We start from the raw sequence: 24101 nt of genomic DNA, 5'->3' as shown, positions 1-24101 counted from the left end.
AGGTCACATAATCGAAGCTATTTTTGGTGTTCGAGAAGCTTTGTACTTTTTGTGCCTTATAAATAAACGAAGTGCTTTATTATTACATTATTATATGTATTTAATAATTGCATTATTATATTATTAATTATTACATTTATTATGATTGCGAATGATGCAACTCATAAATAAGAAATGCATATGCGGTGCTGTACTGTAATCAATCCTATTATAATCTAATATGTTTTTTGTAAATGATATTAGTTATTGAAAACTCTCTATGACGGCTAGAAACGCCTATCGAATATGAACAAAATATTAAAAACTTAATTTAGTTCTGCTTAGACATATTATTTAATTGTAATTTAATATACATATTCGTAAAATATTTTTTGTTCCACTTTTAAATTTGCTCAGAAGTGTGATGTTTAGCCAAATATGGTTTCCCGCTCTTTTCACGGAATAGACAAAGAGCACTCTTTCATGTACAAGGTGACATTGACTTGACCTCCATATTCTGTTTACAGGCAAAGCTATGGCGCCATCTATCGTCAGCGTTAGTGGGGATACACCATATTTTCTGAAACTACATTTCATAATACCCGTGGCGGCATCTATTGTCATAATAGTCATAGTAATTGTAGTTGCATGGGTTTGGGTGAAAAAAGCTCAATTCAGGGATGAAAGAGAAGCAGGTATGTTCTTTGTTTTAAAAGTATTTATTATAATTATTAAATAAATATTATTAAAATTATTAAATATTTTTATTTAATAATTATAATATTATTTATTATAATTATTAAATAAAAATATATATTATAGTATTATCTTATATCTATCTAAAAATATTAATGATTATGTTAGATATTCTTTTCTATCATATCTAGCTTAAAATATTAATTACTATGTTGTTGTTATTTTTGAAAAATTCACTTTTTTACTTTTATACAAAATAAAATATTTTATTAATTATTGAGTTCTTTACCGTATTTTATATTTTTAAAATTATTGTTTCCAATTGAACTTTATTTTACTGTTCTCTTTTTCCATTATTAAATTTTTATCTATTTAACATGGAACTATTCGAATGCTATTAGAGCGTAATAGTGTTTAAATAATTAATTATATATATATATATATATATTCCATTTATGTTGGTATGAATATTTCATTACTTTCCTTCTGCAACTCTGTCAGGCAAAATAATTTTTTTTCTGCACTGTATTTCTTGAAGTGAAAGTAAAAATTTCTAGCTGTTTTCTTTATTTTTTGTACTTTTTTTCCGAAATATTTTACCGAATAATATTTTAAATATTATAGTCTGATTTATGTCAAAAGAAATGTCTTGTAAGCTTTGTTTTTATTTAAAATCCGTCTTTATCCTCACTTCATTCTATAAATTTTGATTAAAAAGTTATACAACTCTTTTCATGAATTCCATGTTTTAATATGCTGCTTTATTCTACATGTACTCTTCTTACTATTACAAAATTGGTTTTATTAAATAGGAATACTGTCAATCTTCTAATGGACTGAACACATTCATATACACACATTTTTAAGATTAAAACATTCTTTTCCAGCATGAAAATGTGCAGAAATTGTTTCGACGCGCAATAGCTTATTGTATCAAACTATTTTGTATGTATGTGTGTCACTCGCATTATTTATATTATTTCTGTAAATACTGTTTTGAGAAATACTGTTTTGAAAATACAATACTTGTGTTCCCATTATTTTAAATTCCAAATTATATTTGTGATTTTTTATTTTTTTATTTTTGAAACTTTGTATTACGTTGCCATCTTTTTCGCCACTGGACTACCGGCAGTACCGTCGAAGCCTTTGCAGCCTTGTATGCAATTACTAAGTTTCCCAGTGAATCAAAACAATACATCCTATTAAGTAATAGGATGTATTGGTTTGATTATTATTGTTTGATATATAGGATGTATTGTTTGAACAATACATCGTATTAAGTAATAGGAAAAGGCAGTCAAGTGCCTATGATTTCTGAAAGCCCTGCATGTTTTCAAACATCCATTCTAAAAATGTTAGCAATCTTACGGCATAAGACATTTCTAGGATGGTTTGCAAAATCACTTCTACTGAATTCACTTGAACCCCGGGCCACAACGGCATCGCCGGAAAGGAGCTTGTTGATGGTCATGTGGCACATGTTTCTAAATTGACATCACTAAACGATCACAACATGCAGCGTGTAGTAGAAACAACATGAAAGGATTCCAAACATTATGAGAATTTCAAGCATCCTAACCCTTTGCACTCGAATGTCTTTTCTCAGTCTTTATTCAAGAAGATGCATCATCATTGATATTTTATTTATTTATTTATTTTTAATTTTAATTGTTAAAAATGACTACAGAATGTTAAAAAAAATGTAGATTCATTTTTGAGGGAAATTCAATTTAAAACAGTTGAATGTATTTAATTTTCGATGTAATAAACAAATCCATATATTAAATGAATAATTGTGCATCGAATTATCTTTCCGAGTGCTAAGGGTAAAGAGTATCAAATCTCATAATCGATTACTTTTCTGCAACAGAAAAAGGACGTCACATTGATTCGCTTTCGAATTAAAACCTTCCGAACCAAAGTTAAGCTTTTTCAGTATCATAACTTCTCCTCCGTATTATACTGGCAATCTAGCTGAAAATCGGAACACATTATTTTTTAGTGCACAAAATATGAAGAATACAGAAAGATTCTAAGAAAAGAGCTTAGATGCATTCCACACATTTTTCAACTGCATTTTTGTCTCTTAGTCGAAGCAAATAAGAAATTAATCATCTTCATGAAAATTTTCGTCACATCCAGTGTTAAATTTGTTCATCTTTCCTATAAACATTGGCGGCATAGGGCGATTTTACAGTTTTGCATAATGACATAACTTAATTAAAGCATCCTATATGATACAATTTTTTTGAAAGCTGGATAATTTTGACCCTCTTGTCAAGAACATTAGAAATTATTGCAGATCGAGTTCATTTTGCTGTTTTTGTTACTCCTGGTGATCGTTGACATACATTATGTTTTTGATGTAATTATTCTTATTGAATTCTATGGAGATCTTCAGATAGGAATAAAAATGTTCATAGAGCTTGAAAATTAAAATTTAGAGATTTAGAATAAATGTTGCTATAAAGAAAGCAATCGTTGCATGCCTAACATCCAGACGATAACTACTTTATGCAAGATAATCTAAATGAAATCATTTTTCAGAGGGAGAAATGTCTATTTAGGCTTAACATCAAGTTTCTTGATTTAGAATACGCAGCACCAAAGCTTTCAAAAGTAAATTGTTTCAAATTATGTTTAGTGCAGATGGCAAAGAAAATTAATGAGTATTTACCGAATCAACAGTAAGTGGGAATGAAAAACGAAGAATTTCAGATTCATATTACTTTACTCACTACATAAATTAGTAGCGCTTGAATGTCGATTGAAATGAAATGTTACACAAAAGGAAAAACAAGGTAACTAAATTTAATTTCGAATTTAAAATAATATATACATAACTGCTTTATATATACAGTAATAGTGCACATGTTGCAAAAAAGAAAATAGCTTGATACAATCAGCTCTAGCGTTTCCACAAAGTTATGTTTAAAAACAAAAAATAGAAAAAGAAATACATAAGACAGAGAATAATAATGACAATGGCAAAAGGATTACAAAGGAGAGAAAATAAAACAGAGTTGCAATGAAATGTTTAACATCTGCCTTATTAATCCTCTACTAATGAATAAAGCAGCTTTCTATTAAATGTTTGAAAAAATACAAGTTGATTTTAACTTCAAATAAACATCTTATATATTAGATTATTTTTTTAAATAAAACTATGCCTTTTTCTCCTACATAAATAACCCAAGATTATCTATATGATTTGCTTTCATATGTGGTACAGTTACTTTGATAGTCCTGAAATCATACCTTAGAGACTGTCTTTGACCTTTTTTCTAACCTGGCTTTTCTCTTTTCATAGAATTAAGCTAGCAGTGTTATAAATTATTGCTTTTAAATGCTTATCTTATCTCATCTTTTCAGCTCGTGTGTCCTTATATGCAGAGGCTTACTACACCCTTCCCCATAAAGGGGCCACTTATTTCGCTCCTCCAGCCCAACAGATAGTGGCAGCGGGTGGACCGAATCAAGATGACGCCTATGATGTACCTTGGGATTTACCTGCTAGACCTAAGATGTAGTTGGTGAGTTCTATTATTTTTTTTTCTTTTATAATATAACATTGTTCGAAATTCGTATAAAAATAAAATGTTTTCCTTCTGGAGGTGAGGAAAATTTTGATGCTATATATTGAACTTACTCCATTTAATTTTGTTGTGTCTGCAGTGGCTACAGTCTGGACAATTGCTTGTGTTAATATATTTGGTAAAACAGTTTCATCATTTAGTATTCTCTTTAAATTTCTTAAGTAAAACTAATAAAACATAGTTTATACTCTCAATCAATTCCAGTATGTTTTTGAAATAATTGGGTTATTTCTTATTTTTCTTGATTATTTATGTAAAAAATAGAATATTTTATTTATATTTTAACAAGTTAATTACGTTCAATGTTTTTACACGTTAATAAAATTTTCATTTTGATGTGGTTAATGTGCAATTTTTTATCAAATAATAACGAACTCTTATTCTCTTTACTGTGATTTTTTTTCCTTCAAAAATTTATTATGGAACCATTTGCGTATGTATTGCAACCATTTAATGTGTATGTATACACATTAAAAGTATTTGATGTGTATACATACAATACTTTTAATGTAAGTATATACACATCATCATTTGATTTTTATTACACAATAAGTGACGGACTTTTAAAAATCAATTCTGGAATTAACTGGTTAATTATGCTTATGTGGTTGAGGAACATAATACCTATTTAATATGCCATAATATTTTTACTTCATAATTTTAGAGTAGCCAGAAATATTGCTTTGTATTTAAATTAAATGAATAGGATATCTGATTTTGTTTTCTAGTACATGTTTTTATGTATGCATTTAATAATTCTTTTTTTGGAAATGAGACTCATTTTAGATAAGATTTTACAATTTTTATTTTTATTTATTTCTTATTTTTACCAATGATAATGTTCCAAATCATAAATTCCAATGTAAAACATCCTTTTTGCCGTGGAAATGATTTTTCTGCTTTGTAATGAAAACAAATTCCATGCCGTACCCAAATGAAATACTTTTAATACAAGTGTATACATGTGGCACCCAGTGTTTTTAAAGTGAAATAGGAAAGAAAGAAAGTATAAAACATTGATTCTATTATTTCAATGCTAAATGTGCTATAAAAGCGTAGCATAAACAAGATTTGTAAGAAATTTTTTTTAAATATTGTATTTGATTCAGTAATTAAATCTTGCTTACTTATAGAGAATTTTGGTTTATGATTTCATTATATGATTCGAAGTCATAGCTTTATTTAGTATATATTTGATTCATCTTTGATTAAAGTCATTGCATAATTTCATATTTATACATAACTTTGATTTTTTTTTTTTTAGTTAGTCAGCAGCCAAAAGAAAAGGAAAAAAATCAGCAAGTGGCCATGTAACCAACGATGTTTCAATTACTGCATTTTTCTACCATTTTGTAAGATTCGATAGTCATGTGATGTTGAGTTGTGTCGTAAAAGTGTTCCTTTAATCCAGACGAGTTTGTTGAAATCTGTATCGATTAATTCCTAAATGAAAACTATATATTCACATTCATGAAGACTTGCAACAAAACATTAACATGCTATTCAGACATATAAATTAATTAAAAATCAGTAAATTTCTATCTAAAGTATTATGATAAGAATAATCCCTGATTAAAGAAAACCTTGAAAATTATTAGAAAATATTTCCACGGTAAGATATTTTCACAGTGGATTTATTCGGTATTGTTTTCCACAAGCTCAAGCATAATCTTTGATGTATTTTATAGCCATATCAACCACCATTTTATATGGATTTACGAACTTTTGCCAGAACTTGTACATATTTGTAAATTTTGTTTTTGTCTTCACTGCAGTTGCTACTACTATGCTCGTCGTCTTTCTTTTTTTTTTCTAATAAATGTTCTTTTTGTATAAGAATTGTTATGTATGAGTATTTTGTTCTTTGAACTGTGATTCACATGAATATTCCTGAACACTTCTATCATCAATTTCTACATTTTGCTTGAGTACACATGACAGAAACTTCAGTTAACCATCAATAAAAGGTATTTTTTTCTGTTATCATCTATCTGGATAGTTATAAGACTAAGGGATACAGAATTTTCTCCTCCCAATTTCTAATTAAAAAGTGATAAGATGTGGTATGCTATGAAATTTTGATAGAATGAATCATAATTCTATTGTACATTTTTTCATAAGTGAAGGTCATTTCTAAAGTATGAACCAAATACATATTTCCTTAGAAAATGCACGTAATATTCAATGCACGCATATTTCATTTGATATGCTCTGTAATTATATGCAATGGGAATGATAATGCAAATCTTTGCTAAAATGCATTTAATGAATGTAAAAATAAAATGTGACATATTTAAATAATCAATATAATAAGAAATTGTGACTGATATACCAGAATAGAAACTTGTAAACGAAAACAGAGACTCATAAACAGAAACTATTTTTTTTTCTGCTATTTTTTGTGTCTTTCATGACATAAAATCGTACTGAAGAATTTTTGATTTATGATTATCTGTTCTCTTGAAATAATTTTGTTCATGTTAAAGGCTTGTAACTGTCTTCCATTAAATGTCCTCTTTTATGGGTTTAAGTATAAATAAAATATTTCATGAAAATAAAAATGTAGTGCTCCAAAGTACCCATAAGGAATGCAATTTTATAGTGGTAAGTTCTTGGTGCCAGAGATCTCGAAGATCGAATTATAATGCAATTCTTTTATAGACCTGTCTTGTACGTGGGCTTGGTGCATGCTAAATCTGAGCTTTTGAGCCAAATGCCCGTCTGTTAGACTCGTGCAGAATTTTGGGGCTACCAGCTCAGACTTCGCCCTTGTCATCTGACTGGGGTTAACGAATATGTTAACGATTACGTTGTTACGTCGTTTCGTACCTTTTCATTCGAACACCCCTTGAAATATTATTAATTTATGGCAACTTAAAAATGATCTAACTCTTGCAATGAAATCTATTTACATGGGCATGCAGAAATATTTTAAAATGCTTGAAATTATTTTTTTTCTTTTATAAACAGTGTGTGGCCTCTTTATTTTTGAAAAGGAACATATAAGCCAATTTCTACAGTAATTATATTGAAAAATCCAAATATTGTTGTAGATAGGATTTATTTACAAAAAGAAGCAAGCATTTTTTTGTTTGTTTTTTTTTTTTTTTTATCAACTATGCAAAATAAAGAGAGATTGTTAGTAGAGCTGCAGAAGACATTGACGTAAAGTTTACTATCAAACAGATACGTAGCAAGCATTTTGATCTATACATTATCAAATATTTTGATAATTTTTTGATGTGTTTTGATACTTAACACATGGAATCAAAAACTGGATAAATTATTTAAGATTTAGGGTTGAATTGTCAAGAAATAAAAAACGCAATGTCCGAAGAAGTTGATTAATAAAAATAATAACTAATTGTCATTAAAAAACGATTAGTTTTATTACAGTAGTTTTTTTCAGATAGTTGTTCGGCACTGTCACACTTTTTGCTCTAGGGGTCTGAGTAGAATATCATGCACTTCCACTCTGGGAGGAGCGGCGAGGATGTAGAGGACAGACTGCACAATGTCTTCCGGTTCGAGACATTTTATAGTCGTATAAATGGATTTCGCTGTTTCAGGATCGTTCTTGAAGCATCTGTATTCGAATTCGGTTTCCACTAATCCTGGACTGATACTCTGCAAGACATGATTGTATTAAGTCCAACTAAGCACTAATAGATACTTCTTAGTAACTTTAGCAGTTTTTTTAATTAAATATCTTCATGAAAAAAGATATTAGTAAAATACTTTTCAAAATCTGTTTTTGTTTCTAATGGCACTTGCCATGGACAAGCTCGCTTATGAAGACAGCAATTTTAAGCCAAGGATGCGTCTCTTGTTTTAGTAGCGCCAACTAGGGCCAAGAGTACGTCTTAGCTACTCACGCATCACATTCGCTTGCACAGCCCCTTTTTACAGAGGGGCACATTCACACATAGAACAGAAGAGGAACAACCATCCTGAACCGGGATTCGAACCTAGGACGCCCAGATCATGGGGAAGACGCGCTACCCCTATGCCAAGACGCCGGCTCAAAATCTGTATTTGAGTTCATTAAATGGCGCCATTAGGCAATTTCACTTACTTAGGACAAAGCAATGAATTTAAAGCAATACCATCTCTTAGAAAGCTATTTAAACGGTCTTTCCTCATATGAGTACAAGTTTGAATGTTAGTAAATTATACCATTTAACTGAACATGTATTTTACAAAAATACCTATTTGGATACCTAGGGTCCTAAGAAGTTATGACTATCTAAGAGTTATTCATTCGAATGGGCTTACTGTTCAATTTTACCGATTAGGTAGTAGTTTATATGAATGAGATCATAGTTATTGCTCCGTTCATTCACAAATGAAACATTTCTTCACTTTCCTGGAGAAAATGCACGGGAAAGTAATATTGCATCTGTATCGGTTATCACGTGTTTTCTAATTATGGAGCTTGCCATCACATTCTGAGTGCACTGTTGTGCACCTTGAACCTAGTCCGAAACGAAAAGATCTGAGTGACAGCAATTGTTCAAAACTAGTCCTATCGGTGAAACGCTGTACCGGACGAAGGCAGAACAATTTAACAGAAAATTGTCGAAGTATTAGAAAACAAAAAGTTCTCGAAATGACGCTTTTAAAACTCAATGTATTAAATGTATGAAGGAATAAGTCGCATCGCATTTCTTTTTCAATCTCTGATCTGTCGTAGTCAAAATAGTAGGAATTTTTATCCTTTTATTTTCTTCAAAAACGTAGACACGTTAAATGTGTATCTATTGTTTGAAATCATGAAATAAGAATCTGCTCTGGAAAGTTAGAAATCAAGATTTTAAGGAATATTTAAAAAATTTTTTACCAGATCTGCTATTGTTGAAAAACAGCTCTTCCAAATTTTTTTCAAATCCAGATTTTATAGTGTCGAATATAGAATTTGGATTTCTCAAGTTGTTTGCAGAGTAATAGAATCGAATAATGCTTGTTTCAGAGCTGAAGGTACTTCTGTTTATCATATTTCATTTATGTAATATATCGCATGACACTTTTATCTAAATACATTTCCTTATTCTTTATATATTTCTCTATTTCTGTAAACTTTCAAAAAAGAAAAAAGTCACTCACTGCAACTCGTATGCGACTTCCGTCTGCTTTCAGCTCTCTTCTGAGTCCTTCTGTTAGAGCCCGGACCATGAACTTAGTACCAACGTACATGAATGACGTCATTTCTGGAATGCGGTGTCCAGACATGCTGCAGAAAAATTTTATTCTCTAGGTTTCTCAGGAATATTTTTGAAATCAAATAAACTAAAGCATATTTATACATTCATATAAATTCATGGTAATAATAATAATATAATACATTTTACTATGAATAAATTAATAGTTTTATTAAATAAACTTCGAATACATAGAATTTTTAATAACATAAAATTTAAAGAAATAGTTTTAATTTTTACTAATGTCCTTTTATTCTTGCTAATAAATATATTTTTTAACTAATACTACTTACTAATAACATTAATAAATGTTTTTTTTAAATCTTGAATTATTCATTTGTTATTAGCTATTATCGAATTAATATTTTTTATTCGATTTATATATGTTTCATTAAGTGAAACAAAACTTAAAGTAAACATATATGAAATGAGTTGGTTACAATTTGCCTTGGAGGATTTTTGGATTACTTTCAAAATAAAAAATTATCCTGTTAGTTCTAAAAGCAGTTTCAGAAAACAGAAACAATAACTATGGATTTTAATTCATTTAACTATTTATAACTTTATGTGCCCCAATTGTTTTACCACAAGGAATGAAAAGTGAAAGATATTCTTTTCCTATAATCAGAAGGTGGTTCTAAAGTAGCAAAAAAATAGTGACTAATTTACCAGACCTTACTAGATCTTCGAATCATCCGCTAACAAGAGGTTTTACCCAAATATTCCCCATATCATTTTATAAGCTGATAGATTTAAACCTTTTAATTCAGAAGACTACAGTTAATTCCTTTTAACTGTAAGAGAGTATTGAAGGTTTTGACTTATCTATGTCTCATGAATATATTGATACTTTTCAGAATTAGCATTGAATTACTTAAAAGAAATATCTTGACACTATTTTGAAAAATGGATAAATATTTTTGCACAGAATAACGAATTCTAACTACGTAGAATTTTCCTACACTCTATCGGTGACGTTTGCATTTCCGAGGCAACAAGAGAGGTAGTTCGTGTCTAGTTCAAATTGTTAACTGGCATTGATGCTTGGTTTGAGGTAATTCAGGAAAAGAAGAGAGATTTGAAAGAGATGGAAAAATTTTACCCACTATATATGCCTTGGGAGTAAATATATCATTTTACAAAAATTAGTATAATCGTTACCATCATTCTATTTTTGTTTCAACGCAAGGAACTTGCATACACAGAAGAATTTAAGAATACAGTGCTTGCCTAACAACAAATAAAAAGCAATACGTTAATTTCATGAATGAAAATCCGATTGTGTTACCAAATGACCGATACAACCTCTCTTGTAAATTGGTAAGTACAATCTTCCAAAATTCGCTTCAATTTAAATTTTTTTTAAAATTTAATTTGGCTTCAATCAAAATAATGCAGGAATATGATTCACAGTTTGTGTTTTTTCAATAAAGGTAATGGAATGTAATAATAATGTTTTGCAAAATTGATTTAATTTTGCAATGTGTCAAAAAATATTAATTAGGGTATTGCATGTCATAAAAATATTATTTCACTGAAATTATTGTTTATCATCTGTGAAACGATCTTGGATTTGACAGCTATTAAAAATTTTGCTTATGACACAGAACAAATCGCGAATGGATTTCGAAAATTAGAAACTTTAATTCCAACTGCAGAGATAAAAGTATCAACATGTTGTGTGCCTTATTTTGATACTTTTCTTCAAATTCTCTCAGTATAGAATCTGATGCGAGTAGAACATGCCTACATTTAGTTTATCTGTTTTATTTCGTTATTCACCGTGTGAGTCGTCCGTGATTCATACATACTATCTAATTAGATATCCTCTATACTGCAATAAGGAAATAGCGAAGAAGTAGGCATCTTATTAGATAGCGGTCCGAATCGCAGCATGATTCATCCAACGAATAGCTTAAATATATGTGGTAAGATTTATGCTCATGTTAATATTATTGTAACTATATTTCTTTTAAAAGGAGAAAATTTCTGAAAAAATTTTGAAGTTGAGGTCTTGTAAAATTTATGCGGGATGATTCAAAATAGTTGTTCAATACTTTGGGAAATTTCAAGGACTTCAATGCCGAATAATATTAACGCAGGGACATGAGGTTGGAAACGTAACGTTAACAGTAGAACAGATCTCATACAAAACAATATGTTACAATACAGATTTATTTTTCCATTGTGAGCACTTTCATTAATTTTACCACGTTTTCAAAAGACCGAGTGGTCACTGCAAATAACCAGCACTGATGGCTGTTTAAAAACGAGTAACAAGGCAGCATGATACAGAAAGTCAACATCAGCGTTTGGATTGGTATTGCTTGCGGTTGCTTTCTCGGTCGTAGCTTCCTAAGTGATCTAATCGCATATCCCTTTTCCCATCAGGCGTTGCTCAATACTCTGAATGTCGTACAATATCTTGAAAATATCGTTGCAATATTAATGGGCATTCTAAACTTATAGGGATTTCCGGGGAAGATATTCTCAAAGTTAGATCAGGTCATTGCCGTAATGTGATGTCTTTTCTGTATCGTTGTTACTCTAGCACATATCTAGTCTTACACTTCTGTTTATTTCTACCTATCTGTGAAATTCAGACACTCTTGTAAATTGTTCAGTATTTATTTTGAATCATAATGTATACTTAATATTTGTATCCTGATATACAGAAAACATTTTATTTGATGGAGATTTTAATAATTATAAATGTTATCAAATAATTCTTGATGACTGAAATTTATTTCTTTAGAATGGTGATGAAAATACATTGAGCTAAATATCATTTATCATATAGTCTCCTATTTATTATCAATGATTTATTGATAATTTTATTCATAAGAAAAATATGGATTAAAAAATCGATCGGTGTCTATTGATTAAATTTAAATCGGAATATAAAAGAAAATGAATTTACCTGCTGATGTGAATTATTTGTCCATCATCCACTTTTGCTTCTTTCATCAATTTAACGGCTTCTCGGGTACAAATGCAGAGTGCCAAAACATTTACCTTAAAAACATCGCAAATGACACTTCAGTTAGAAATCTCATTTGATGAATTTAATTGACTCAACTCATTTATGTAACTGTTTACAAACCCCTTTTAACACTCGCATTTTTTTTTTTTTTTTTTTTTTGTAAAGGAGCCTTTAAATTAAAAGTCCATATTACAAAAAAGTTATGATACATCATACCAAGATAAAAAGTTAAGTTGATTTGAAAAAGGCATTAGAAAAGTTTGGAATACAAGATGAATCTTAAAATTTAAAATGCAGGACTATTCTTTAAAATTTTTTTATCTATCACAATTGAGTCTTAAATTAAATGAAATAGTTTCTTATGCATAGCTCTTGCATATGAGGTAAAACTGCAAACAGAATATGATTTTCTTACATCTATCATATTTTTCCATTCAGATGTAGCACCGTCGAGTAAAGAGGCATCGTGACTTAATCCGGCGTTGTTAATGCAAATATCCAACCGGCCAAATGTCCGGCGTATCTCATCGAACATCGACAAAATATCGGATTCTTGGGTTAGATCGCACCTGAAAATTTTAAATATTGTACAAGATATTTCCAAATACATAATAACTATTTCAATGACTGTTTTTGTTAATTAAAATGTAAGATTTTTAATGACGTTCCAAAAGACACATTTTCAAGTAAATATTTTATTGAAAAATATAGTAATGACATGTCTATTAAAAGCACGCCAATTAAGAAAATCAAATTTCTTATACAATGCGTCTCAAAATTATTTAGACAGGCGATTATTTCAAACAAGTGTTCAAAAAATTATCCAATAATCGGGGGGGGGATAAGCATTTGGAATCAGAACATTAGTGTATTACAACAAAGAAATACAGAATGAATTTTACAGAATTTTGTGGGAAAAAAAATAGTCTATCCTCAAAATATATTGGCTTCTCGAGTATTTCAGATCCATTCTTCTGAATTATTTTTAACATCTGATCAGGTATGCTTCAAACTAGTGTTTAGAGAATGTGTAGCTCTATGAGAGTCAACTCTGCTCTATTTGTTGTTTTAATTCCTAAATTGTCGAAAACAGACTACTATAGGTCGACCCCAAAGGTCTTCGACTGAATTCAGATCTGGGTTGATGGCTGTCGGTCTGTAACACCTAAACCAAGCTTTTATCAAATAAGAAGCGTTAATTGGCATACTGTCCTATTGGAATTTCCAATTTTCCCTTTCTAAGATGTTTCCATTTGGAAGACGATGGTTTTTGAGGACATTCAAATAATCCTCGGAACACTGTCGAACTTTAAAAAAAGCAATATCTGAAGTTTCTTTGAAACAGAATTAATTCCGCACCATGAGAAAACGTCCTTCTTATTGTCGAATGAATAAAACTCGTCATAGATCATGGTAATAGTATGCTCAATCATCAGGGACAATAAATATTTAACCATTCTCCCGCCCATTGCATGTGTTTTTTAGTTCAAAGAAAGCAGGCCTTTCAATGGTGCAATTTCAGTATAGATGTCCCTCTCATTTTGCGATATTTATTAAATTTGCTTGCCCATATACGACAGTGAACAATAGATTTCGAAATAGGAATTTTTCATAATTTTCCAAACAAATTTCATCGGGTTGAAACTGCTTGGAAAATTTATTTGATAGCTAAAATCAAATAGATTACTTGGTCGATTTGAACGCTTTTTGCAGTTGCATTAACGCCTTTTGATAGATTTTCATAAACATTAGATCTATTACGCCTCATTTGTTTAACAATATCAGAAACGTTAATGTTTTGGGACTATAAACGCCAAATTTTAGTTATATCAGATGCAGAGAATTGAACCTGGAGAGCATCATCCAACTTCGGTATTTGAAGAACGAACAATTAGTTTATATTTCGTCACATGTACAGAGTACCAAATATGCATGTTGTTTTAATACAATGGTTGAAAAGGCGAATCTTTTCATTGACCATATAGAATAACCTATTTTATCTGTTTATTACTTCAAAAAAATTCTGTAAATGTAATGTAAATAGTATGTTTCTTTGTTATAATACACTTATGTTCTAATACCATATGAGTATTATTACTTCGTGATCAATGCATCATTGTTTGAACTGTTATTTCAAAATGTCGCCTGGTCGTATAGTTTTCAGACGCATTGTAGAAGCACAGCGTACGTTGGTATCTTGGGTAATAAGTATATGAATCCTAAAAAAAGACTGAAAAATATTAAAACTGATTTGTATCAAGACTTTACGGAATATTATATAGATTTATATAAATAATTAGTGATTATTATTTAGAAAATTAGTTTCAATCTTTCTAAGTAAATGTATCTTTTTGATGATACATTTTGAAATCTAATTCTTGTAATAAAAATAAATGAGGCTGCAATTTTCATAGCAACCCACTTTTCACAAGTAACATTTTGAGAAATATGTAATGATTTATCTTGCACTATCATCAGTTTATTTTCTTGAATTAATCATTTAATAATCATTTAAAATTTTTATAAATGAATGAATGTGATTGAGTGAATAAGATGAGTGATAATAAGGTTTGATTTGTAACAAATCATTTCTATATTATGCATTCTCACTTGATAGTGTAAATGGATCCAGGACTTCCATGTTTCGTTTCTTCTTCCGCTATCTCTCGAATCTTTTGGGCATTTCGGGCGCACCCCACGACCCGCATTCCTTGTCGGCATAACTCGCTACATAACGCAGCTCCGATGCCTGCAGATGCCCCGGTTACTAAAGCGACACGACCTTGCAAACGCTCCATTGCAACTGTAAAAAGGAAAAAGTGAATGTTTAAAGCATTTAATACTTCAGAATTTATTTTTTTTAAATTTAATTATCTCAGATTGGTAACATTTGAATACGTAAAGTAAGAAAAAAAAATTGTAGAGTGTGGAGCTGACTGTGGAAGTTATTCTTTCGTCAACAGAAAAATGAAATTTCAATTGCTCCTGTAACGCCTCTTCGTCTGTTTCAGTAAGAGTACCATCTCTATTTTTATTTTTATTTTTTTTATTTAACTGAGTTAAAAGCTTCCTCTAGCAGAGTTTTTTGCAACATCAAAATGGATCCCAAAATGTTCATTCACTATTACTTTATCACATGTAAAAGACTATCCACCTGTTTTTGCAACATTTCATTTAAATTTATATTCACTTCCTAATTTTTTGAATTGTATTCTGAGATTTTCTATCTTCTAATGAACACGCTAAATACATTCTTTTTGGCTTTTCTTACGTGGCTTTTAAGTCTCAATTTTTGCCCTGCCATATTGTCTCACGGGGGGGGGGGGACCACGTAACTGAGGATGAGAAGCTTTTGGCATGGTGATTGGTTCTTGCCACTCTTGTGGGTACACGAAAAGGTGCGGTCTGGTCCTCCCCTCGATGACTGGACGTACTTCCTTAGGGAAATGTTATACCGTGGCCAGTGATATCCCTTAGGACTCAACCACAGTTCCTACCAGTATTGCTGTTGTGGCAGTCTGGTCATTCAAGTTCTTCCGGGTGTCTTCTGGAGGGTCGGAGTAGCCAATTTGTGATTACCATGCTATATTTGTTTTTTTGATCATTTTTGAAGCTATGCAACTGCTTTTATTATTACATGCATAAAAAAATATTCCTTGTGAAAACTTTTATTACTGGATCATTATCAACATTCTGATCCAAAATCCCGCTACCTATTTCTTTATTAATAATTTTCCTAAATATTGTGTTATCTGTATTCTTAAAATTAATCTTTGCGATTTTTTTTGTAATATTATCTGTATAAATAGAAAAATGAATGCCTTATGATCACTACAGATAAGTTAAAAGTCTACTTTCCATTGAAATATTTTTTTAATAAAATTAGAATCTCCAATTGTGAGATCAATCCAAGATTTATCTTGAGCATCTTCAAAAATTTGGAATAGTGTTTTTATCATTAACAATAGCTAAGCGTTTAGAAAGTATGAATTCTAAACATTTTGTTTCTCAGACTGCATTTATAGAAGAACTTTATCATGTGAAAACTTCTACAAACTTTGAGTTCTCTTAAATTAATATTTATATCTTCGTTATAAAGGAAATTGCAGGAATATTTTTAAACGACTTTTGATAATTACTCCAAAAACATTGTGACCAGAATGAATTTTTATCATTCGGATATTAGGATTATAGATAACAATGTCTGCTTTAAGGCCTCTTCCCGATTAGGGAATCCTACAGCTCTTGAATCAATTTGATACGTTTCTTGAATGCGAGCGATATAATATATAATATCTGTTGTGGTATGATTTGTTGGGTGATTAAGATGGAATTTTGCATTAGCTTCTAAACAATTAATGCAAAAATTTTCACTTTTGCATTCTGCATTTTTAAGGCAATCGCTACCACATTGTGAAAAATTTTCTTTACTCGTACTGTTCAAGATAATATATACGAACCTATTGCACGTATAACATTTAGTAGTACATATAAATTCTTGTAATAAACTCGTTTCAATTTGAAAAGTTCTTTGACTTCTTCAGATGATGAATTATTTTGTTTCAATAATGTGTCCAAATATACTCTTTTGACATATTATTGTCAACATCATAGATGATTAGCCTTCGCTTTTTCTTGATTGGTTTACGGACCTAAATTTTCTGATCATTTTACATTCATTTCTTTGATTATGGTATCTAGATCTTTTAAGGATTGACATTCAACTATTATTCTTCCTTTGGCTAGTTTTGAAAATTTATTTTAGCCTGATCTATTGTTTTAAGAAGTGATACCTTAACTTCAGAGAATATTTTCTTATTCTTAGATATTACCAAAAAAAAACATGCCCAGAGGATTTTTTTAATGTATGACTTGTTTGATATTTTACTGATCGCTTGTGCGCATGTTGGTTGAGTGTTAGGTGGGATATTTTTTTGATTTCGCTCCTGAGCAAGACACCATTGCATTATTATGCATTTCTTCTTCGATAAATTCTATTTCAAATTATTTCCTCTGTTTGTTGAAAAATAATGGATGCCATATTATCCAACTCCTTTTTGATTTTTCTCATGTAATACTTTACATACTCTTGGAAATGTTTTTGATTTTATCGATACAACAGCATTAATAGATTTAAGTGCCATTTTATCATTATTTTGGTTTTGCAGTGCAACCATTTTTGAACTCTCAAGTTTTGCTACTACTGAAGTTAGCACTATAAATTGGATGCTCGATAATTTTAGTATTATTCTCTATCGTTGGATTTAGATTGATAAGTTATTCTTCAATATCAAGATTTTCGGTTAATTTTGACATATTTTCTTATAAAAGCATCGAAAAAGAGAACAATCACGATATTTATACTGATAAAAAATTAGCTAAAAATCTTATATTTTGAACATCTACTTTTTTAATAACATATTTAAAAAAAATTCCTTTTAGCCAACTTGGATCGTCAAAGTGCTAAAAGATTATGATGAGGTAACACATAAGTTTTGAGTAAAATCAAGTAAAAAAAAAATTAATGACTGGATCCTTAATAAATAGTATATCCAATTGTTATTGTTTAGTTATGGCATTTGGTAACAAAATAAATGGCAAAATATTTGTGAGATCTCTTTTGTTTCTAATAGTTGACATCGTTTAGCTTTTGGCACTAATGGAAACTAAAAAAGAGAAGCCGTCGAAAATCACAAATTTTCACGCCAAATCGTGCCAAATCCTATATATAGGAAGGCAGTAGTGACTCACTCGTACTTTCAACGCATTGCATTCATGATATTTATTATTTACCTATATTTTATTAATTTAACATGGCGAAATTTTTTGCATAAATATTGACGTATTAGGGAAACCAATACTATTACTAATGAGAGCTATTGAAAATTTCAGAAAAAAATTTTAATTCAAAATTGGATGAATATTTTGAAAATTTATTTTACCTCCAATAATGTTCTTGATGGGTACCATCTTGATGGTGCAAGTCCATGAATGATCCAAAACTTGAATTATGACGGTTGCTAACTCTAACTCTACGGAGTTCTATTAACTATTAACTAAAAAATTTACATATTTTAGATAACTTTTTAACTGGAGTACTGGAGTTCAACAGTTAACATCTTAATAGTATATATTAATTTAAATTATATGTCACCCATTATTATCAATCCACAAATATTTGAAATTTTCTGTAAATCTGATGCAACGGATATTCCAGAAATTGTTCTCTGAAAACCAATCTCATTGTCATAGTTTTATTTCTGTTTATGCCGGCAGATTCAATTTCACGATTCAAACCTCTTTTGCTATTATTTTTCTGGATAGCAGGTACTGTTTTAGACTCATTGTGTTCAACTTTTATAGCAGAGATCACTGCATTCGCGCCTGCGTTGAAAGAGATTTTAAATAGGTCTCCTGGGTGTTACGTGATATATATAAACTCTTCGAACTTTTACAGTCGTTGAAGTTGTGGTAAAGCCGATCTCTCCAAGCACTTGATTACCTTTGAGCATGTGCAAGCAATTCAACCACGGGGCATAAGCGGTAGCATAACGGATTTTCCTTTTTATACGAGTGCGCTTCAGTGTGAAAATGCAAACTGCGAATAAAATTGTGGATTTTAATCTGAATGAATCCGAGTTGCTTTTATTTTTGAAGATTAATATTCAGTGATTAGACAAAGGACAGTCAACAACCATCTGATAACTGCAATTATTTTTCCATAAAGTCACCGATTAGTTTTTAGAATTTAAAATATTTACAACAGACTTTTTTTTCGAGGTTTTACAATTTTATATTGTTGCGTTCCAGTATATGTTGGAATAGATAAAATTGACAAGGCTACTGTGATGGCTCTTTTTAACACTGCCATATCTGCGTGTGATCTAAAGAAACATGTCAAGAACATTTTAAGTATAATGTAATTCTGAAAAGGACAATAAAGTTCATTCGGTTAAGCCTTCAATATAGGCTTGGAATTCTTTTAACAATAGGAAAAGACACACTTTTTACGCATTCCTGCATATTGGCTATAAGCAATTCACATATTGACATTTATTACTGGGTGAGCACTTCCCATGTGTCCGCATTGTAATTGCGCTGCAACGGTACTTCATATTCTGATTGAACGACCATTATTCAGATAACGTTTGCATTTCTTTCAGACAATTCCATAAACTTTGTCTAAGCTGATTCGTGATAACCCGTACGTTCACCTTTTACTGTTTCTTAAAATCCATTGGATTTATCCCCTTATTTAAATCGGAAATATGTTTAAATTTTTTACTATCAATACACAATATTATTGGTAATATTTTTTTAGATTTCGTTTTGCTTTTTATTAAGTGTTTAAATACAGAAATACGGCATCAAGTCTAGCGCAGTATGGCCAACAAATGTGGCGGCAATAACCCAAACCAAACGAAAACCAGGAACTATCTGCTTTCTAGTTATCTATATCTATACTTATAATAAAGCTCAATGTGTGTGTGTTGGCGCTCTACAGGCCAGACCATTCAACTTACAGCTACCAAATTTGGTACATGTATACCTTAGAGGTCGGGAATGTGCACCTGGGGTCCCTTTTTTTGAAATTTTAATTATTAATTAAAAACTAACTTTCCCGCCAAAATAATCTTCCATTTTCCCCACCGCCAAATGATTATTTTTTTTCCTCCCAACAGTAATGAGGCTAGGGTTAACATTTTTCGGCGGATTATTTCAAACGATTCTGTTTATTTTCTTAATGTTTTAAAATTAAACATTGTTAATTAATCCATGTTTCAGATTCATTCTGAAGTACTTTTGAATTAAAATAACACAGAATAAAGGAAATTAAAAATGCATAATCTGCATAGCGTTGCCCCAACTGGCGTAGAAAAATTCACGCATTTGCGTTAGCATAACTGGCGAAGAAAATTCACGCATGCGTATTGTGTTCTGATTGTTGTCATGACAACCATTATCAACGGATGATTAAAATAATTTTTAGGTTAGTTGCATGCTTTTGTAAGTAAATTTTATTTATGTTATATATATTTTGTATATGCTTATAGTTTTAAGTACATCGTTTTTTAAGTAGTTTATTTAAACCTGTTTTAGACAGATTATTTTAAACGATTCATTTTATTTTCTTAGTGTTTGATGCATTTAAAATGAAACATTGTTAATGAATCGATCTGTTCATGATGAATCTGAGAAAATTTTGTTGACAAATTCTTGAGATATTACATAAATTAAGAAAGATATTCTTTAGTGCCCATAAAGTTTAAACGCTCAGTGACTCTATTATCAGTAATCATATTATTAAAAAAATGCTTTGTTTCAGTAAAAAATATTATTATATTAATCGCAGATTAATCATTTACACTTTAATTTAAAGCGTAAATTCTAAGAGGGGTAACAGAAAATTAGAGAGATACATATCACGTTATGACTGAAGGCCTTTATAATATTATGAGTGAATTATATGACTATCAAAATTTGAAGTTTTAAAATATTTTGCTGAAGAATCTATTAAAGTTGGAATTGCATAAAATATTTAATTATTAAAATTTTAACGAACATTAAGATTGGCGAACCGGCTGGTCGCCAAAGGCGGCTATTACAGTAATAAAGCAAGATACGCGTATAAAACTCGACTGAACATACAAAAGATTTATATACTTCACAAATATTAGAACATATTTTAAAGGTATACAACTTGGTGCTATATATTATATTTTTGAAACTTTAATTTTATATTTAGTAAAATTTTGTTTTGTTTATAAATATGGAACATATTTTCCAGAAATTTATTTTTGTATTTGTAGTGGGTTTTTTTGTTGTACAAATTTTTTTTTGTTGACAATGTTTGTTACAATGATTAAAAAAATGATTCTATATATAGTATGGCAGAGTGATTTCTAATATTACAATGAAAATAAAATCGATTGAAATACTTAGCTAAACATTGCTAATGTACTTTTCCGCTATTAAAGTTGCGATACATTTTTCCCTTTATGTTTATATTTACTCCAATTTAAAATTTTCTTCTCTTTTAATTCGGAGTTTTAAGTTTAATCAGTAATAATATAAATTTTAAATGCTATTTAAAAAATTCTTGATTGTTTTTTTATTTTAAATAATGAATTTTAAAAATATTTCCCTAGCCCATTTTTATATGTATAGTATTTGCATGAATTTAGGTTATACTATGTCTAATTTCGTCGGTTATTAAAAACAAATCTTGAAAAGCTACGCAACTTTTGCTAATAGTCTAATTATATTTAGGAAAACGAAAACTGCACATGAAAAGATGGATATGAAACAATGTAATATGAAACAGATTAACAGATTATTAAAGAAATGAACAACGGTCATTTATTATTTTCATTTCGTTATCGTCTTCACGAGTTGTATGCTAATCACAAACGTAAAGATAAAAAAGAATTTCTAAAAACGAAAAACTGAAGTAAAGGATTACTGTGAAAAATATCCAAGAAATTTAGGAAAAAAGGAAAAGAAATCCGAACTTACTTGAAGAAGAATCTGTGAGTTGAAAGATAATAGGTTTATAAAAGTGTTTGGAATACGATGTGTAGTCAGGTAATTGATTACACAGGTTGCTTATCGCGGACTTTAGACGGTGACTAACGCTTTATGTTAAATGCAGATTGTTGTTATAACGCCTCTCTCCATCAGTGCTACAATGATAGGCAAATCGTTTGAAAATGTCTAATCGTGTTGGGCGAAACGATTGAAGCGAAATCGGCTTACGCCTACATCAACTTGGTCGCTTACCAAGGTCAGCTGGAAGTTTGATTTCAAGTGACTTTAAATTTTTATAGTTTGGTTTAGCACATCCGATTAGATTCAGTTAAAATTATTTCTGTTTATTCTTCACACATTTTTAATGAAATTTTATCTAATTTGACTCGTTTCATATGAATGAAGATTTATATTGCTGTTTTTCATTTCCTTTCTGAGTTTGGAGCGCTATTCTAGATGAAAGTACACGAATTAAAATATTTCAGAACTTAATTATCTTTCATTCAATGAATTTTAATTAAATTTTTATTTCAAATCAGAGACTCCGTGTGTTACGGAGTTGAAAACAAAAAAAGGGTTAAAGCACGATTCATGATATTTATAATAATGTGATAAAAAAAGTATATTTAAACATTAAAATGTTAAAAATAAGGAAAATAAGAGATGCTTCTATTAAATGTTTTCTATCCAAAATATAGACATTAAAACAAAAGGCAAAGGCTTAAAGCACTGACAAGAACGTTAAAAATTGTGAATTCTATTAGAAAGTAAATTTCCAAATGCATTCTTCTAAAATTAAAAAATTTTTATAAATACGATAGAATTTCATTATACCCGATGTTTTAATTTCTTTACCTCAATATTTTTGGTAAAATAATTATTCTCGTCATTTAAATGTTTTTATAAAGTCTGTTTTTTTAATTACTTTCGTTACTTATGAAACTATTATATATTAGGCCATATGTATGTGGTGTTCAAAGAGAAAGCAATGAAAGCGCTAAAAGATTCAATTTCGAAGTATTGGTACTTACATTTCATACGATGAATGGGAAAACATAATTTTTACAATTACGTCAGTGTGTTCTTGTTGCCATTCATACTGAATAAACATTTTATACGTTATTTGTTATTGCATTTAATTACCACGTTCAAAGAAGATATTATACTCAAGTTTAGTTATTTCGTTTAGTTAATCAAACATTGCCTATGAAACAAACTATTGAATGCGTGGATTTACATGAAATTTAACCAGGTTGTGCAAATTCTCTAATTCAAAAAAAAAAAAAAAAAAAAATCTTTTTGCAGAAGTATTTTTTCCCTTTTTCTTTCCTTTTGAATTTTAAGGTGATGAAAAAAAATGTCTTTTTTTTTTTTTGAATAATAGTTTCGGAATTTATTGTCAAAAATCAACAACATTTCTAAATCAAAGAGAGTGTCAAACTGTTGAATCGTCTGCGGAAAGAGAAGTTTAGATACCTTTTGGTTATTTTTATAGATGGCAGTCAAGAGTATTCTATTACATGACACGCAAGAACAATAATTTTTAATCACGTTTTATAAGCAATTTCTTTTGTACCAGGAAAGTACCAAAATTTCAAAGTACCAGAAAAAAATATCTTCGAATATGTTTTTAATCATGCGATTATTTTTAGTAATTCCCATCGTGTATTGTTCGTTTAAAGATCCCGAAACTAGCGCTTCTCGACGATTGTATTTCGCTAAGAGGTGGTACGTAGAAAAATGGGCAATTATTATGTTTCCTTAATCCGCAAATAATCTGAATCCATTCTAATGCTAAAGTAAACGTCTCTTCCTTTCATCTTCCCTCTTACTCCTTCGTTGATAAAATAAACTCTTCCCGACGCATGCGCAAAAGCGTGAAAGTTTTTCGAATCCGAGAGTGACCAGTATTGTCAATTCTGAGATGCGGAAACCAACCAGGTTTTTGTGTATGCAGAACTCCTTTATTCTGGAAAAATAAAGGTGAGACGTAAAGTCGTATAACGGGACTTAAATCAAAGTCAATCTAACACAGAATTCCAGCCACAAGCACGTCTTGCGGCGTATCACCCCTTTGTAGAGTTAAATCTTTCGAAAAGGCTGATTTCGAGATTTTGT

General features: G+C 30.0%; 2 protein-coding genes across 28 annotated transcripts in view; one reads left to right on the top strand and one right to left on the bottom strand.

Moving 5' to 3' along the window:
* LOC129978905 (cell adhesion molecule DSCAML1-like) overlaps positions 1-6113 on the top strand; it is a 139729-nt gene extending 133616 nt beyond the window's left edge. For all 26 annotated transcript variants that reach the window (XM_056091532.1, XM_056090827.1, XM_056090708.1 and 23 more), the window contains 3 exons: positions 507-674; positions 4051-4211; positions 5539-6113. In XM_056091532.1, coding sequence (XP_055947507.1) covers positions 507-674; positions 4051-4208 — 326 coding nt within the window. In that variant the 3' untranslated portion in view covers positions 4209-4211; positions 5539-6113. The remainder of the gene's footprint in view (positions 1-506; positions 675-4050; positions 4212-5538) is intronic.
* Positions 6114-7390: 1277 nt separating this feature from the next.
* Positions 7391-22143, bottom strand: LOC129981022 (dehydrogenase/reductase SDR family member 11-like). Of its 2 annotated transcripts, XM_056091660.1 has the most exons (7): positions 21972-22143; positions 18398-18511; positions 15066-15258; positions 12871-13024; positions 12393-12487; positions 9378-9504; positions 7391-7901 (listed from the first exon to the last, which is right to left on the bottom strand). In XM_056091660.1, the coding sequence occupies exons 2-7, from the start codon at positions 18423-18425 to the stop codon at positions 7701-7703; spliced, it is 798 nt and encodes a 265-aa protein (XP_055947635.1). In that variant the 5' UTR covers positions 18426-18511; positions 21972-22143; the 3' UTR covers positions 7391-7700. The 2 variants fall into 2 exon arrangements, with proteins under 2 accessions (XP_055947635.1, XP_055947723.1); XM_056091748.1 differs by lacking the exon at positions 18398-18511 and having other exon boundaries at positions 7394-7901; positions 21972-22141.
* Between the last annotated feature and the right edge of the window lie 1958 nt (positions 22144-24101).

The sequence above is a fragment of the Argiope bruennichi genome, chromosome 1 (assembly GCF_947563725.1).
Source record: "Argiope bruennichi chromosome 1, qqArgBrue1.1, whole genome shotgun sequence".
Lineage (NCBI taxonomy): Eukaryota > Metazoa > Arthropoda > Arachnida > Araneae > Araneidae > Argiope > Argiope bruennichi.
Note: the sequence above shows the minus strand (reverse complement) of the source record. Positions and strands in the feature narration are given on the sequence as shown.